This window comes from Microcebus murinus, chromosome 1 (assembly GCF_040939455.1).
Source record: "Microcebus murinus isolate Inina chromosome 1, M.murinus_Inina_mat1.0, whole genome shotgun sequence".
NCBI classification, from domain to species: Eukaryota; Metazoa; Chordata; class Mammalia; order Primates; family Cheirogaleidae; genus Microcebus; species Microcebus murinus.
The window spans coordinates 135,311,607-135,328,962 of NC_134104.1; the positions used below are offsets into that span (position 1 = coordinate 135,311,607).

The window sequence follows — 17,356 nt, forward strand, 5'->3', positions numbered from 1 at the left end:
AAGTTCATCTGTGGATTGTTATAATAGGAGGTATCTGGCCCTGCAGTTCAGGGCAGCCACCAACTATAAGTCCGTGAGAGTTTGGCTAGTAAATAAAGATGTGAACAAGAAGGGTTCTGTTTGTTTATTTATTTTGTCAATTCAGTCTTACTATCAATAGTTTTCCTTTGCAATTAGCAGGCCGGGAAAACTGATCTTGCTCTTTAACCTATAATAAATAGACTAGCATAATGTTTAGATGTGTATTTTTCTTCTTTATCTGAAAGACATTGACTTTGTTTAGCACCTTAAGTTAAAATTTCTCAGAGGGAAATCATTCTTGACTACGGGCAATGCCATAAACTTTAAAGTATTCTTGAAATACATTTTAAAAATCATGATAATTATATTTGAACTTGTAGCAAGGAATGCCATCCTGCCAAAATATATGAAATCATTTGTTATGTTGGCAGTTTAAGAGCATAATAATAAGATATTTAGTTTCATTCTTGCTTTAAAATACTTTCAAATCCAATAAAGAAATGGAATACATACATTAAAAAGTTTTTTATTACATAAAAATTAGCAAGGCAGGCATATGGAAACTATATTTAAATTTCAAAGAATATTTCTCTCAATTTAATAGTTAGTAATTGAGGTAACTAAAAAGCTATTTAACGCTATTTCCATAACGCTAAAGTTAAGAATGCTTTTCTCATATTTCCATATCAGTATTTAAATGGAAATGCATTTTGAATATAATATTTTAACTTAGTACAGATATGGCAGATTAACCAAACTTCTCTCCCTCCAACAATACTTCCTGGTACCCCTTTACCCCCTTTAATTTAATCAGCTAGACAATTCTATGTGATTGCCTAAGAGAAAGGTTGACAGCAGAAAATAGAGAGGAAAGTAATCAATTTTTAGAATCTTGTGCCTCAAAAAGGCAGCTGTCAGGAGAGTGACTAAAAAGAATACCAGATTTTGGACAAAACTAGACACATAAGAGCCAGGCTACTCAGCCCAAGGGTTAAAGACTGCCCGGGCCAGAGGGAGAGTCAAAGAGAAAGCAGTGAGAATTCAGAGGTGGGGAGGTACCAAAGAAGGCAGTGCCTTGACTGGTTCCCCCAGGCTAAGTATGCCAGTTATTAGTGCTGCCAGCTCTAAGCCCACCCTTAATTGCCCTTCTTGTGATGCTGAAAACATTTCTCCCTTGCCAGCTGGCAGGATGCTAAGCCATAATCAGAAATGGGCACTACTGAGACACTGGGAAAGGGTAGAACTTGTCTCTGCTTTCAGTGGTGCTCCTGTCTCACTTTGCTTCAGCAGCTCCCAGTAGATAGCACATGTGGGACCCCCAGTGATTGGTACTCACCCCTAGTCAGTTCCAGTGGCACCAACCCTGTGGGTGGCTCCCCACAGGGTCCCAGGGAGCAGCACCTACCCTCTGGTCCCACAGAGGGTGCTTCTCAGCACAACACCCTCAAATGCTTATCCCACCAAGTTCCACAGCATGGTACCTCACTGTGGATGGCTTGCCCTGGTCCCCCAGAGGGACGCTTCAACCTCAAATCTCTCCAGCTTAGCACCTTAGCAATTTTTCCTGACTGTTCTAGTGAGGTTTAGACCTTAGCCCAGGGTGGAAGTGTTCCTTTCTTGGGTGCTCCACCTCAGCCCCAGAGATTGTGACTTCCCTATCTGCTCTTCCTATGTTCCTTAGATTTCTCTCTCCCTCCTTAGTAGATAATACTCTGTTATAGTTCACAATTATTTATATTAAGCCTTCCCTGTTAAAATTACTGTGTGGTTTTTGGCTGGACCTTCGCTAACACAGATTTAGGTTCTAGGAATGTCTCAGGAGAAGAACTCATACAGATAGGATGTGGGAATTGGTTTGATCATGTCCTTGAAACTGATCCCAGTGCCAAGTCTTGTTTGTTTGTTTGTGGCCAACAGGACGTGGGGTGCTAGTGATCCATGGCATGCAGTGGCCTCACTATTAATCAGGTTATCACCTTGATGAAAGGCCAACTGAAGCAGGTGCCTTGGCAGGTGCCAAATGGCTGTTGTTTTCATTGTTAAGTGGTGATGATAAGGACTGTGGTGTAGACTGGTTTCTTCTAAGCACCCTGGAGCACTTATAGAAAGAAAATGACAAACTTGGGTCCTTTAACTCTCAGCTCAAGTCTTGGTCTGAGACCTGAAAAGAATCCATGACAGCCCTACAAGAATCCATTGCTTTGTGCTTCCACAGCACTTATATGGCCATTAATCAAATGCAAAATTTAATTGGGCAGGTTGCTAAATTACAATGTCAGTTGAATTCAAACTTCATCAAATTTCTCATGTGAAAGTTAGAAAAGAAATAGGATCCTAAAACTTGGAGTAGGGGTATCTTGTTAGACCTAGATAAAACTAACAATCTTGAAACCCAAGTTGCTCTGAGCCTTCCTTGCTAGTGGAAATAGCTTGTCAACCTGTGTCCAAGAAGACAAGCCTTTCTTCGCTTAAAAACTCTATATAACAGCCTTGTCTGGGACAAATGTGTTAAACAGGGATGCTCATAAGACCCACAAAAATGAGGGTCACATTCATAACTAGGGTCATAATTCAATATAATCTACACACTATGACCCAGGAGGAAATAGCTTATACACCAAAAGAACTGAGATTTTGCCATTACATATCATCAGCAACCCAAAGAATATGTTCAGGAGTGAATTGCAAGAATGTTAGGCCAAGAAGGGTGAAATATAGCACAAGATCAGGCTGGATTCATTGATATGGATGCACCTACTAGAGATTCCAGATTTAATACATTAGTTCATGCAGCTAGAGGTGGTAGCTTAGTTGATTGGTTGACTTGTACTCACCAGTGGCCTGTGTTTAGTGATGATGAAATGCCAGAGCTTCTCTGGCATGTGGAGTGGGGAATTCAAGGCTTAGAGAGACAGGAACATGAGGTGGATTTACCATGTGTGACCTGCACACCCACTCCCCAGCCACATTCATCAAGAACCCCCAGAGCTAGTCTTTTCACTAAGACATTGAGAAACACCTTGCAGAGGGGAGCACCAGCATCCTTGAAAAGCTTTTTGGTTGCTCTCCTTCATAGGCCAGGTGTGACACTGAAGGATGCATGATTCCAATGTAACCAACTGGCAGAGGCCAAATGACAGGAATTGACCACAAGTGACAAATTGCAGGCATTTACCGTAAAAGGCAGCAGAGACGTACTGTTAGTTAGAATGCCTTGGCCCACAGAGATCTTGGGTGGTGGTTAATTGACTAGAGTGTTCCTGGAAAAGAAATAGCTGGTCTGTCTACTAGAGTATTCCTTGATCTATTTCACAGAAAAGAAATTCTAGATCTTCTAGACAAAAACCTGACCTGAGTTGCCATTGCCACAGTGGAGAGTTAAAGCCTCTCATATGGTTTCCAGACATAAGTCAATTCAAAGACCCAAAGCCCCTTGATTAATGGGGAAGATGAAACCCCTTGAGGAAGGGCCCTGAAGCATTGCTACAAGTACACACTATAAATTCTCCTCTAAGCTTTCCCCAAAGAGACTTTTAGCCGTTTGCTAGAGTGACTGTTCACAGGGGAAAAGGAAATACCCAGGCTTTCAGGGAATGCTAGTCACTGATTGTAAATTGACACTAATTCCTAGAATCATATAATGTCACTGCAGTACAACAATGAAAATGTTTTTTGGGAGGAGGGGGTTAGTCAGGTGATAGATGGAGTATTGCCCAAGTTTGACTTACAATGGGCCTAGTTGGTCCAATGACCTAGTGGTATTTCTCTTCAGTTCCTGCAGGTATAAACAGAATTGCCACAATTGGCAACTGACAGTATCCCCCCATTGGCTTTTTGAATCTTAGGGTGAGGGAATATTTATATGTTTTGTTCACTGATATATCTTAAGTGCCTGGAATATTATCTGGCACACAGTAGGCATCTAATAATTATATGTCAAATAATAAATGAGTTAATAAACTGCAAAAGACATACAATGTTAAACTTCAAAATAATACTTTCATGTTCAAATGTCTGTACTACTTTGTCTACAAAAATTTCTTTTTTATTAACAGTACATAACTGTACATTTACCTTTGGTAAATGAACAGTTAAGTTGTTTATCACTAGACAGATTTTTGTCTATAATTAATGGCCATTTTTTAGCATTGATTGTCTCCTTGGTGCCTAGGAGTCACCAAGATTTACAAAAAAGAAGTCTTAACAATTCTGGACTTTTTGTGGTTTGATTTTCTGTCTCAGAAATGTTCTGGTTTCAACCCAATATCCTCAGTATTAATGGGTGGGCACTATTTTCCTCTTTTTTTCCTGTAGTAAAGCTGATTATGGGCAAAGAAGTCCTGCTCTGTCTCCACTTTCACCCCACACTGCAGGGCTATTTGTGTTAAAGTTTGTTTTTGGTTGAGCACTAACAGTGAGAGAATAGGTTAGGATTCATAGGGAAAATACAACATATTTGCTTTTTTACCTTACTACATTCCCAGCTCTGCTGCTAAACCAAAATGTCACCCAATATATGTTGTTGAGAGAATAAGAACAAGTATTAACTCAAAATCACAGTCCCACAAAATAGTTCTTCAGCAATATTCGCACCAAATTTTCATTTAAGATGAAAATAAAAAGCTAGAACACTGACCTGTGTGATGTAGATGATTTTGTGCAGCTGAATTAATATCTGCTGAATAGGATCACTGATCTGACGTACTTTCCTCTGGGACACAGCAATTCCTGCAGATGCTGTGGGTGATAAATTCTATAGTCAGTCGAGTTCTCTTTCAAAAGTGATAGTAGTGGAAAATGAAGTAAAATTCTGACAAATATTTTAAAGCAAAGACCTCACTCTACCAATGAAACAGTACACAGAGAACCTGTAACACCTCAATATTTTATGATATGAAATAAACAATCTTCCCTTTACTTCTCAGATTTCTATGTAACATAATAATGCTTCCTATCATAACATTTGAAAGACTGCTTAGCTCTTGGATATTTTGCCTGCAATTACAGCAGGCTGCCATCAGGAGTCAGTGATCCTTTGGACACTGTGACCACTGAAAAGCCAGGCTTCAGCCATGCATAGTTAAGAGGACATCATACTTTAAAATTTTTAATTCATTATGCACTCTATAACATGTTTTAAAACTAATTTTATCAAAACTACTAAATGTAAACCAAATAAGCAATCTTACAAAGCAAACAAATCCAAAATCCTCTTAGCTAGGATTAAGTAACTTTCAAACCCTTGATTATTACAAATTATAATTTGTAATAATCAAGGGTTTGAAAGTTTCACCTGGATGAAAATTATAGGTCTAAATCGGACACATTTATAATTTATACTGAATTCTCATCATAGAGCCATACCACCTTCCCAATTTCAGGCTAACATGATGTCAAATTACAGAGGGGTTGCTTCCCCAGTTTCCTGTTATAGCTACAAATGGTCCATTCTTAAATGAATAATATAAGGTTTTTTAAAGGAATGACTTTAATCTCTACAAGGCCACCTCTGCCTCCTTTCACCCACAGAACCACACTGGAGAAAATGAAGAGAGACTTCATATGTGTGATGTGTATTTTCCACCTTCCTTTCTCTTCTTCCTCCTTCTCTTTCCCATCATCCCCTTAACCTAGACTTGAAGGGGTCCTCAAACTTTTTAAATAGGGGGTCAGTTCACTGTCCCTCAGACCATTGGAGGGCCATTGGAGAGTGTGGTGCACATTCCACATAGGCACTGTGGGCACCAGGATGAGTCGGCTGCTAAGCAGGACAGGTAGCGGTGGCAAAAACACCGGGCGGGCCAGATAAATATCCTCGGCGGGACACATATGGCCCGTGGGCCATAGTTTGAGGACCCCTGATAAAGTATGCTTCTGCAACAATACTTCTCTTGCCAATTTCCCTTTTTAATAAAAAAGCCTCAAAGATCCACTTTTCTTCCCTTCATACAACATTGAGCCTCTATGAAATTAAATATGAATATAATCATTGCTTTAGCAATAGCTAAGATTTTTTAAAAATGATTCTTACATAAGTGCTTTCTGAGAAAGCTTGCATATTTTACCATAAATATTTTGTTTTCAAGACATTTAAAGAGAAAATTTTATGTGTTTGTTTAAAAGAGCCAAGTTGTTTTATTATAAGCTTATGAAAATTTATATTTATGACACAAAATGCAATAAAGAATAAAAGATAAGCATTTAAAGAAATAATATTTTCTTTATGGATATCTTAGTTAAGAAATTATCACAAGAAATAATCTAGTTCTAATTCATCTGCAGTTAATACATTTTTAAATGTTTGGAATTTAAAGATCTATCTCACCTGAACACTGTGTCTAACTCCTTTAAAGTATCAATTATTTTATCATTAAGATGAGGTATAATAAATCACCCTTAGGGTAAATATGTAAAGGCAAATCAGAAAGAATTAATGTAGTTCTAAAATAGAAAGCAGAGAACTGCAGTTGTCTGCTCCAGTTTGCAGAGATGGCCAAGTATACACATGCCATATTTCCTATAGTGGTGCCCCTTGCAGAAATAATTCTTAAAATGTAACTATTTGTTTGTCTAGGCTCATGCCAAAAAAAATGAGACACTGTGCAACGTGGCCAAGTTGATGTTGCTACAAAAACATTAACTTTGCATTTTCTGAAAATGGAGGGCTTGAGTTTTGATCATTTTTATATTAATTACTTTATGTTTTTGATTTACAGACGCAACATTCATAGGTAATGAGTTAAAATCTCACAGCATGCCAGAGAGTTCTTAGGTTTGTGATGACATTTTGACTGGAATATCACATAGGTTTGACTCTACCTTGCCACAAGAATGTGCTCATCTGTGGCCCTAAATACAAAAACAGAGAGAGTTAGCTAGAATGCCTGCCTTCTAGACTAATCAACTATGCAATTTAACTTAAAATTTATTTTTCTTAAGAATGTTTGACCACTACCACCTCAATCCCAGTAAATCCCTAGCTTCTGAAAATAGTTATAATTGCTTATTCTCTAAAAAATAAAACAAGCAAGCAAGCAAACAGAAACATTAGGGTTACAAATGAGGCTTAAGGCTCCCCGGAGCCACCACCCATCACAGCCACCTCCCCAGAAGTAACCTCCGATATTAGAGTGGTGTGTTGCCTTCCAGTCACTTTTCTATCCATTTGTATACATATGTGTGTGCCCCCAAACAATATTTTTCAAACTATAGTTAAGACCTGAAATCAATTTAATGGGTCATGACCAGCATTTTTTAAAATGGAATGGAATGCATTGAAAGTAGTTCAAAAAATTTCAGAGTGCACTGCAAGGGTCCACTCAGTCAAGATATAAAATGTGCTTATGATTGATGGTCACTTCTAAGAGTTTGAAAGCTTCTGTTATAGAAAATCTATAGTAGTCCTTCTTTCTGCCTCTTTCCCTCCCTCCCTTCCTTCCTTCCTTCCTTCCTTCCTTCCTTCCTTCCTTCCTTCCTTCCTTCCTTCCTTCCTTCCTTCCTTCCTTTCTTCCTTCCTTTCTTTTTAAACAAATGGTGACACATCACATCACACAGGTTGTTTTACAATTTTTTTCCCCAGTCTATCATGAAGATCTTTTTTTTATCAGAACACCCAGTTCTAGCTTATTCTTTACAACTATGGAGTATATTGCAATAGTACTGCATGTTCTGGATGTAGCATGTATTTTACATAGCCACTTCTGTCTTGATGGACACTTAATTTGCTTTCAATTTCTCATGATTATAAGTGATGTTGCAGTCAGTACATGTGCATACCTCACTGTGCATAAGTGCAGAGTTTTTTTAGGGTAGACAGGAGAAGTGAAATAGCCAGGCCCTAGGCTTTACAATTTTGCCAATTTAATTTTTTTTCTATTTTGTATTTACCTAAAGGTTAGTGAGTTTATTGTACTTCTTTGGTGAATGCCTTGCTTGTACCCCATGTTTCTTTGTTCTTATTGATTTATAAATACTCTTTACATACTCTGAATACTAACACTTTTATTGCATTTTATATGTTAAAAGCATATCACCTCATCTGTTACTTTCTTTCTATTTAAAGGGCATTTCCCACTCTTACCACCTAGACTCAGTTACTGCCAGAACAGCCTCTTGGGTAGCTGCTGCTAGTGCATCATGGCATGCTGGGATCCCACCACCAGTTCAGCATTACTGGGTGCTCTGGCAGGATTACTAAACTGTGTCGTGAGTTAGGATTGGGAAGAGAAAGAAAACATGGGACTGACAATGATGTGTGAGAGGTCTACCTGTAACATTTGCAAACTCTCTTGATTTTCCCGGACAAATTCAGCTAATCCTAGGTATGAGAACCATTCTTCCTCATTTTCTACCTGATGGAATCTCACATTTGTTTTATATTTTCCTACACCAGAATATAGATTTATTTAGCTTTTAATAATTTTAGGAAAACAAAAACGATAAAAATCCAAATACATATCTTCTTTTATTTTTATTCTTCATTTAAAGATTAATAACTACTAGCTTCATGGCAAATGTTAGCCAAATCATGTTCTCCAGTTTTAAAGCAATCTCTCTCAATAAACCTTTCAGATTAGCTCACTGAAAATATTATACTTCCTAATGATTCACAAAGAAATTCAGCATATATTTATTCTGACAATTTTGTCCTAGAATATTTTTACTAGAACAATTTTTCCTTAAAAAAAATCAGTGAGACTGATCATAGTTCATGTGCAATGTCAGTCATACATAATATGCCCATGATTCATATCTGTGTTGTATTTCCTACTGCAAAACACATACGATATTTGGTCCCTTTAAAATTTAAATAAAATCAAAGTTTAATATATTGGAATACTTTGGATTTTTTTATTGCTTCTATTAAAATAGTAAATTTGACTAGTGTCTTAAAACTTAGAAGGAAACTAAAAAATTCCTTATAAGAGGTGATTTACTTAAAAGTGTCAAAAATCAAAAGTAATTGTATTTGCTAGCTTACTCTGTGGTTGGCATGACACTAAAGAGCTATATGTCCTCTCTGGAGTGTTAGGTAGGAGGACCTGCAGAAAGAGCAGTGCTTTCTTAGCATGGACTTGGGCAAGAGACTGGGAAGCATTTTACACATTTAATCTCATCTAATCCACACAACCATTCTAATGGGTGGCTGTTAGGATCCCAATTTTATACATGAGGATACTGAGTGCTATGGTCTGAATGTTTCTGTGTTCCCCAAATTCATACATTGAACAATATCAAAGTGATGGTATTAGGAGGCAGTGCCTTTGGGAGTGATTGGGTCACAGGAGCGTAGCTCTAGTGAATGGGATCAGTGACCTTATAAAAGAGGCTGGCGAGAGCTTGGTCACCACTTCCCTCATGTGAGGACACAGCTTGAAAGAGCCATCTGTGAACCAGGAAGCAGGTTCTTACCAGACACTGAACTTTCCAATGCCTTGATCTTGGACTTCTAGCCCCCAGAACTTGAGAAACAAATTTCTGTTGTTTATAAGCCACCCAGTTTATAGTATTTTCTTATAGCAGCCCAAACCAATTGAGACAGTGAGCCTTAGGGAGATTAAAGAAAATGCCCAACCAAAATGACAGAGCAAGTAAGTGCTGGGACATGAAACCAGGTGGGCCCTAAAACAATACTACACTGACTCAGTCTATATAAGAGTTAAAGGGCTCCCAGTTTTCCTCTTAAACCCATCCCTAGGAGGCTGTGTGGTGATGGACAATCCCTCTGGTTGCTGCAAATACAAAATAATACCTACACTCCTTGCCAGCCTGAAATACTATTTCCTTTCTTGAAAGGGTTGCTACTTTTAACAAGATGTTCTACCTATCCCTTTGAGCATTTAATGGGCTAATAAATATTTCTGGAAAGCACATACATGTAACAAACCGCAAGCATTAGGTCTTTGGAATCTGCACAGTACACTATATTCTATTGTCTCATAGCACAATAATAAAACAGCCAACTTAGTTGCACATTCCTGGTGCTTCCAGACTTGATTTACACTATATGTCCAGTCTATGGAAACTACAATTTACAGTATACACCCTGAAGCTGTCAATTACTACAAATTGAACGAAAAATAGAATATACTGTATTCTCCCAGTTGACCGAGATATCATAACAACTTACTAGTTTTCTGAATTCTCTCTGTTAAGAATCAGGAATTTTTTGACAACTGGAGACAAGAAAGGTTAGAGGGGTGGGAGGCAGTCTATAAAGAAGTAAAAATATATTTTTTTGATGAATAAGGCCAAAACACACGAGCTTCTCTATATTGGACCAACTGTCCTGTCAAAAGACAAATTCACTCTTACCTCTTTCCTTTACTTTTGTAACAATGAAATAAAGTACCTTAATTGTATTTCCAAATCTACAAATGTTCAGCAATCAATCCCTGTGTCCCTGGTTAGATGAAGGATTTTGCACTGATAGAGGTTTCATGGGAGGTTCCCCCAGAGAACCATGGATAGGGGATAAAGATGGATACAAAGGTCACATTTGAGCAAACCATGGAGAATTAGGAGGCCTTCAATAGGTGCAGGACCTAGACTAGGTGTGAAGGAAGGTGTATTGGAGTGGTGGCTTCCTAGTATTAATAGAAGGAACAGTTCCAGCAAAGGGAAGAGTCAGCTAAGCGAGGGCCACATCTGAAGAACAGCAAAGTGTCCGGTTTAGCTGGTGAGCAGAACAATAAAAAGGTTTGGTATGTGCACAGCTAAAGAGGTAGCCGGGGGCCACACGTGGTGAGAAGGCACAAGGGTGACTGTTATTTCATGAAAGGGGACCTCATGACAAGAAGCCTAGAACTAAAGTGAGAAGGCCTGGCTTAAAGTTTCTTGCTCTGCCTGGTACCAGGAACATGGTTCTAGTCAAGCCACAACTTCTTTGGGCCTTGGTTTCTTCATCTGAAATGGGAGCATGGTGAAAATGGGAAAAAAAACAAAAAACAAAGAGGGCTGAGGTGATACACACTGTCTACAGCGTGTGGAAACTATCTGTGTGTGGGGAGCTGGGGCCGAGGATTGCAGAAGCTTGGGGCTCAGTGATTAAGAGAATGATATCCCATCAAAAGAGAGAGGGAAGCGACAGAGAAGATGAAGGCTGGCAGGCTGGGGCATAGGGTGGGATAGTTCCCACATAGACCAACAGAACGTTCCGCAATCAGTCTGGTAGAAGTTGTTAGAAAGGGACTCCACAGTCTGGGCCCAGTTCCCCCTCTGTCCCCGACCCCTGCTGGAATTTCCCACAGGATGGCAGGAAGCTGAGTCAAAGCATCGGCTCCTTTCACCTTCTGGGTGATCAGGCAGCAAACTCCCTCTCATTTGAAACTTCTGAAACAAACTGTTTAAAGGCCACAGAAGCAAGGATGCTTTGAAGTCCTTCACTCTTGACTTCTGACTGAATCTCATTTATGTAACATGCCTCACATCCTAGCCAGGCTTAATATTTTTGGCGTGTTTGAGGGTTAGGGTTCTTCCAGTTTCAAAACTGCTATCTCTTTAGTTATTTTTTTTAGAATATAAAATGTAACCACAGGATTTTTGAAATTGAAATTCCTAGAAACGGCTATATAATACACGTGGAAAGACGCTCTGTGGAGCATTTACTGCTGTTACTATTTCCCACACTTACTTTTGACCCCAGGAGCCTCCCCTAGTCCAGCAGTAGAGTGTGAGGGGAGCATGGCCCAAGATGTGGTGGCAGAGAGGAACCAGGGAACAGAGAGAGTAAGTTCCTGGGCTTTAAAAAGCACAGTCTAAGCAGAAGGCAGAAAGATTGGAAAGAACTTTTGTTGAGCAAACTCTTCTTCCTGCCTCTCCAGGGTGAGATAAAGCTTCTCAGAGTATGGAGGACGAGGAGATAAGACAAAAAAGAAATTCTCAGGAAAGATCCAAATTTCAGCTCACTTTGTGCAGAGTCTGGGGTGGGGGCAGCAAGGAGGGGAAAGTTGAAGGTGGAGCTCTCTTTAAGTCTGGGGATTCAAGAGTGGCGAGGCTGCTGCCTCGGTCCCACAGGGAACTCCGAGAGGACACAGTCATGCTGATGTTCCCCGCATCACTATGGCATGGGGGTCAGGGGGCAGTAGACATGGCTCTATGGGGTGTCAGAGCAGAGAGCTTCTGCTGAGTTCCCAAGTCTCTGTGCCCAGAGAGGTGAGGAAGAGCAGGCCAATCCTACTGATGTCCCAAAAAAGTGAGCTTACAGAGCAGGACACCTTGTCCTACAGAGGACTTGCTTTCATGTCAAGGGGACACAGCCATGGGTGGAAACATGGACTAGGAACTGGAAGTCAGGTAGTATTGTGCCACTTCTTTGGACATCCATGTGGAAGAATGACCACACCCAATAATTAGATCAATGCCAGCACAGGCGGTCAAAAAGCCCCAGTACTATAATGCTGACTAAGCCCTTGGAACAAATTCCACCCAGGAAATCAGAAGAGACAGAAGAGCAATCCTCGATTTGTCTGATATCAGATTTTAAGTTTGATATGATAAAGAAATCACCAACATATTGAATGAAATTTACCTCTAGGTCAATTGATTATGTTTTCTGAAATCAGTTAATATAGATAGTAAGTTCAGGTTTAGGACAGTACAGAAAGTTATATTTTTATTCCTGACTGTGTAGGCCAAAAATAGCATATGAACTTGGTCTAGTTCATAGAGCATGACTCTTCTTCAATGATCTAGCTATTTTTTATACTATGCTACAATCGCTGATCAAGTCCCCCTAACTCCCTTTATTCCTAGCAAAGGGAATTTTTCTTCCCTGAAATTCAATTCCACTGATGAAGCCCAAAATTCTCAAGAAAAAATGTTGTGGTGTGAAAACCATGCTGTTCACCACTATGGATGCAAAGGCTAACCAACCCAATTAAATGAAACAGAAAGAAAAGATGGGCTTCCTCTCCCCACTAGACCCCCATTCAATTGCCTGGACAAGAAAAATTTAACCCAAATGTGAAAAATAGGCAAAACAGTGATTGCTTGATTCTCTGATAGCATGCTAGAGCATTTTCTAATAACCCTACTTGATCTTCATCTAATACTCTTGGGTAATGTCATAGTATATTTAACTAACAATCTATACCAATAAAGAAGCATGCAGTTGATAGCCCCATAGTGTTAGAAATTAACCTGTAGAAATTGATATATTGTTATGATTTTACACCTGGTCAAGAGCTTGATCACAAAAAAATGATTTAGTTTTATTGCCCTATAGAAATTTTGCCAGTCTTATGCTTGATGTAACAATCTTATTTCAGCTTTGCCTAACTATATAAATCCCCATTCTCCAAATGCTCTTGGAATCAGCTCTTTTGTCTTCTACACAATTCTATCATTAATGGGTTAAATAAAAATACTCAAACACTTGCTAAAAATAACTTTAAGAATTATGCTCTTGCACTCCAATTATGACAAGAAATAATGTGTAGTTACCATAATAAAAAATTATAGTTGACACACTATCTAAAACATCCTAGACATCTTTTGAATCCATACTGAGCAATGTCAATTAAGAATAACACGTTCTTAGCTGTAGTGGAGGGCAGGTAGGTGACCCAGAGGGAAGAAAGATCTCCTGCTTTCAGGAGATTGGACTGCTGCAGCAGCCATTGGAAAATGGTTTGGCCACAACCTTAGTTGTTTCAACATTTTTCTTGAACAAATGGATTTAATAGAAGCTTAATAACTGAATTAATGATTAATACTCCCTATGGGTTAAATGTACTCTCTCTGAGGTTCTAAAAAATTAAACTACTCCCCAAATAGTAGCCAACACATGGATAGATTCTAAGTTGTTGGTGCTCACATTTCTATAAAGGAATAATTTGGTTAAATGTCTATATGTATAAAATGGTATGGTTTATGTGCAAAAGAGTCCACAGGAACCTGAGGTCCTTAATGTCTAGGTTTCTCATTTCTATGGGCTCATCTATCACCATCCTCAACACTCAAATTGGTCTGTGTGACAAACCAATTCAAAGGGTATTTGTAAATATCCAAACTATTCTTTAAAAATATATGAAAAATCAATAATGGAAAATTGAAATCTGAGAGCCGTACCTTTTTCCATTAACTCAATTATTTTGCATACTATGCTATAAACATCACCCAAGTCATACTGATCTCACCTGGTTCCTACCAGAGAGTGGTGTACCTTGCAACTCTTCCTTCCTTCAGCCTGTCCTCCAGGTAGAAACCCTGAGAACAGGAATATGAGCTTCCATTGAACAGCTGATATGCAGCTTGAATTTGGTCTTAAATTGGAACCATCAGTAACTTTTGTGAGAATGAGTATCTCTTTGAAAACACATTTCCTACAAAGACTGTGAAAAAAAATCTACACCTCTAGGCAGTATTCTCCTGGGATCTGGTACACACTTCCTAAGTGCATGAAGAATTAGCAAACAAATCATCACTGGTAAAGGAAATGTGTTGTCTCCCACTCCCACCCCAATCTGAAGTCTAAAAAATACATACACATATATGTTTAATATAATAAAATAATTTTAAATAAAAATATAATATGAGGGGCGGAGCAAGATGGCGGACGAATAACACCGCCAGACAGAGGGTCTCTGCAGAAAAGACCGATTCTAGCAGAAACCAGAGGAAAGAAGCAAGAAGACGAGCATACAGCGGACAAGGGCCGGAAGGAGGGGTACCTGAGACCCCGGGAGACTCCACGGGAGGAGGCTGCGGAGGAGAACTGGAGGCTGAGACCACCGGAGCAGCCCGGAGACCAGCGGCAAGGGTAGGTGGATCTGCTGTTTCCCCTCCCCTGCATTCGGGACTGCTGGTGGGCTCCCCAGCGGGTGGAGAGACCTGCGGACATCAGCCCAGAGACTGCCGCCGCCTGCCAACGGTGAGCCTGTAGCAGACGTGGCACCAGGTTCCCAACTTCCTCCGGGCACCTCCGTGTGCACGGACCCGAGCCGCGCGGCAGGCGCCATATTGCCTCCTCCTCCCCCCGCCAACCCTACCCGCGGCTGCCCAGAGAGACAATACAGCCACCAGCCGGAGGCACCTCCAGGGAACGGGACCTTCCCGTTTGGGACCCCGCCCGCCCTCCCAGGTGCTGCTGGCACCGTGTTCCCAGGAAAACGGTGCCGACTCAGAGGCTGAGAGACATAGACCCAGCTTGGGCTCCCTGTGGGTGAATTAGGACCGGAAATCCTCTCCCTGGTGGGAATACAGTTTGAACTCTGGGACCCAGAGGTCGGACCTGCAGACCAGATCCCCTGCACCGAGGGCTAGCATTGCCCGGGGCACAGAAGGGTTATACGTGAACAGCCTACTGAGGGCTGTGTGCCTCCAGGGGCAGATCGGTGCCCTAGAGGACAACCCTCCTCCCAGGAGGAGGCCGTGCGCCCAACCCAGGGGGCGTTCCTGTGCAGGGAACCTCCCCGCCGGCATCACAGTCCGGGGAGGCCTGGTGGCTTGTGGTCTGGCCTGCTGGCAGAGGCCCAGGAGTAGCTGCAGAGTTGGGGAGGGTGGAAAGAAGCGAGGCCTGCTGCAGACTGCAGGTCTCAGACAGCCCCACCCCCACACCCAGACTTTCTGGTTGAGCTGGACCATTCCAGCCCCGCCCTGACAGCTCTCCCTGGAAGCTGAGAACAGAACTTTGACCCCTGCTAACGGCCTGAGGGCAGGCTTATCCAACCCAGCTCCATTCCGCCCAGAACGAGAGCTGATAACAGGACTCAAAATCAACACCATAGCCTGTTCCTCCAAGCAAACGCCACCTACTGACAGGGACAGCATCTTGCACAGCCTTGCCACGGCACCCACTGACTCAATATACAGGGAGTGGTCCAATTTCACCCACAGGCACCACCTAACGCCTCAGAAACTAAACAAGGTGTGTGAATACCCAAACAATAACCTAAGGAAAGAAACAACAACTGATCGACATGGGAAGAAATCAGCGAAAGAACTCAGGAAATATGAAGAACCAAACGGAAAACACACCCCCAAGGAGGAGCACCAGCCCCCTAGAAACGGACACCGACCAAAATCAGGCAACCAATATGACAGAAAAGGAATTTCGTATGTGGATCATAAGAACACTCACCCAGCTGCAACAACAACTCAATAACCAACACCAAGAAAACACAAAAAACCTCCAAGAAATGGAACAAAGGTTCAACAAAGAGATTGACACAGTGAAGAAAACTTTAACCGAAGTCCTGGAGATGAAGAATCAACTCAGAGAACTACAAAATACTGTGGAAAGTCTCAAGAACAGGGTAGATCAAGCAGAAGAAAGAATCTCAGAGCTTGAAGATAACACCTTCCAATTAAATAAATCAGTCACAGAAATACAGCAGAGAAACAAGAGAAAAGACCAAAGCCTACAAGAGCTGTGGGATTATGTGAAAAAACCTAACGTGAGGGTCATAGGTTTAGCCGAAGGGGAGGAAGACAACACTCAAGGGCTGGACAAGCTTTTTGAAGATATAATAGAGGAAAATTTCCCAGGCCTTGCTCAAAATCTCGATATACAAGTTCAAGAAGCCCAGAGGACCCCTGGGAGATTCAATGCAAACAGGAAGACGTCACGTCATGCAGTCATCAGACTGACCAAAGTATCAACTAAAGAGGCCCTTCTAAGAGCTGTAAGACAAAAGAAGCAAGTGACATACAAGGGAAAGCCAATTCGAATAACATCAGACTTCTCTAATGAGACTTTACAAGCAAGGAGAGACTGGGGCCCCATTCTCACTCTTTTGAAACAAAACAATGCCCAGCCTAGAATATTATTCCCTGCAAAACTAAGCTTCATATATGAAGGAGAAATAAAAACATTCTCAGACAAGCAAAGGCTCAGAGAATTCACCAAGACAAGATCAGCCCTACAAGAAGTACTTAAAACAGCGTTATGCACGGAACATCATAATAATAATCCACGGATATAAAAACAACCAAAACCCAAAGATATTAAAGGCCAGATATTACAATGGCTCAAGACAGAAATCATAGCAACAACATCCAACCCAACAGAATGATCAGTAATCTACCTTACCTATCAGTTCTCTCAATAAATGTGAATGGCTTAAACTCTCCACTCAAGAGACATAGGCTGGCTGAATGGATAAGAAAATACAGGCCAAGTATATGCTGTCTTCAGGAAACACATTTAACCTGCAAGGATGCACATAGACTAAAAATAAAAGGGTGGAGATCAATATTCCAAGCAAATAGAAGCCAAAAGAAGGCTGGTGTGGCAGTTCTAATTTCAGACGATTTAGTTTTTAAACCAACAAAAGTAGTAAAAGACAAAGAGGGTCATTATATAATGGTGAAGGGCACAGTCCAACAAGAAGAG

The 17,356-nt window shown here is 40.7% G+C and overlaps 1 protein-coding gene across 1 annotated transcript in view; it reads right to left on the reverse strand.

Annotated features, from left to right (window-relative positions):
* Positions 1–17,356, reverse strand: part of NEK10 (NIMA related kinase 10) — a 228,985-nt gene that overhangs the window by 24,142 nt on the left and 187,487 nt on the right. Inside the window, exons 33-34 of the mRNA XM_076005874.1 lie at positions 6,841–6,870; positions 4,658–4,758 (exon numbers count right to left, since the gene is read on the reverse strand). Of these exons, the coding sequence (XP_075861989.1) occupies positions 4,658–4,758; positions 6,841–6,870 (131 nt within the window). The remainder of the gene's footprint in view (positions 1–4,657; positions 4,759–6,840; positions 6,871–17,356) is intronic.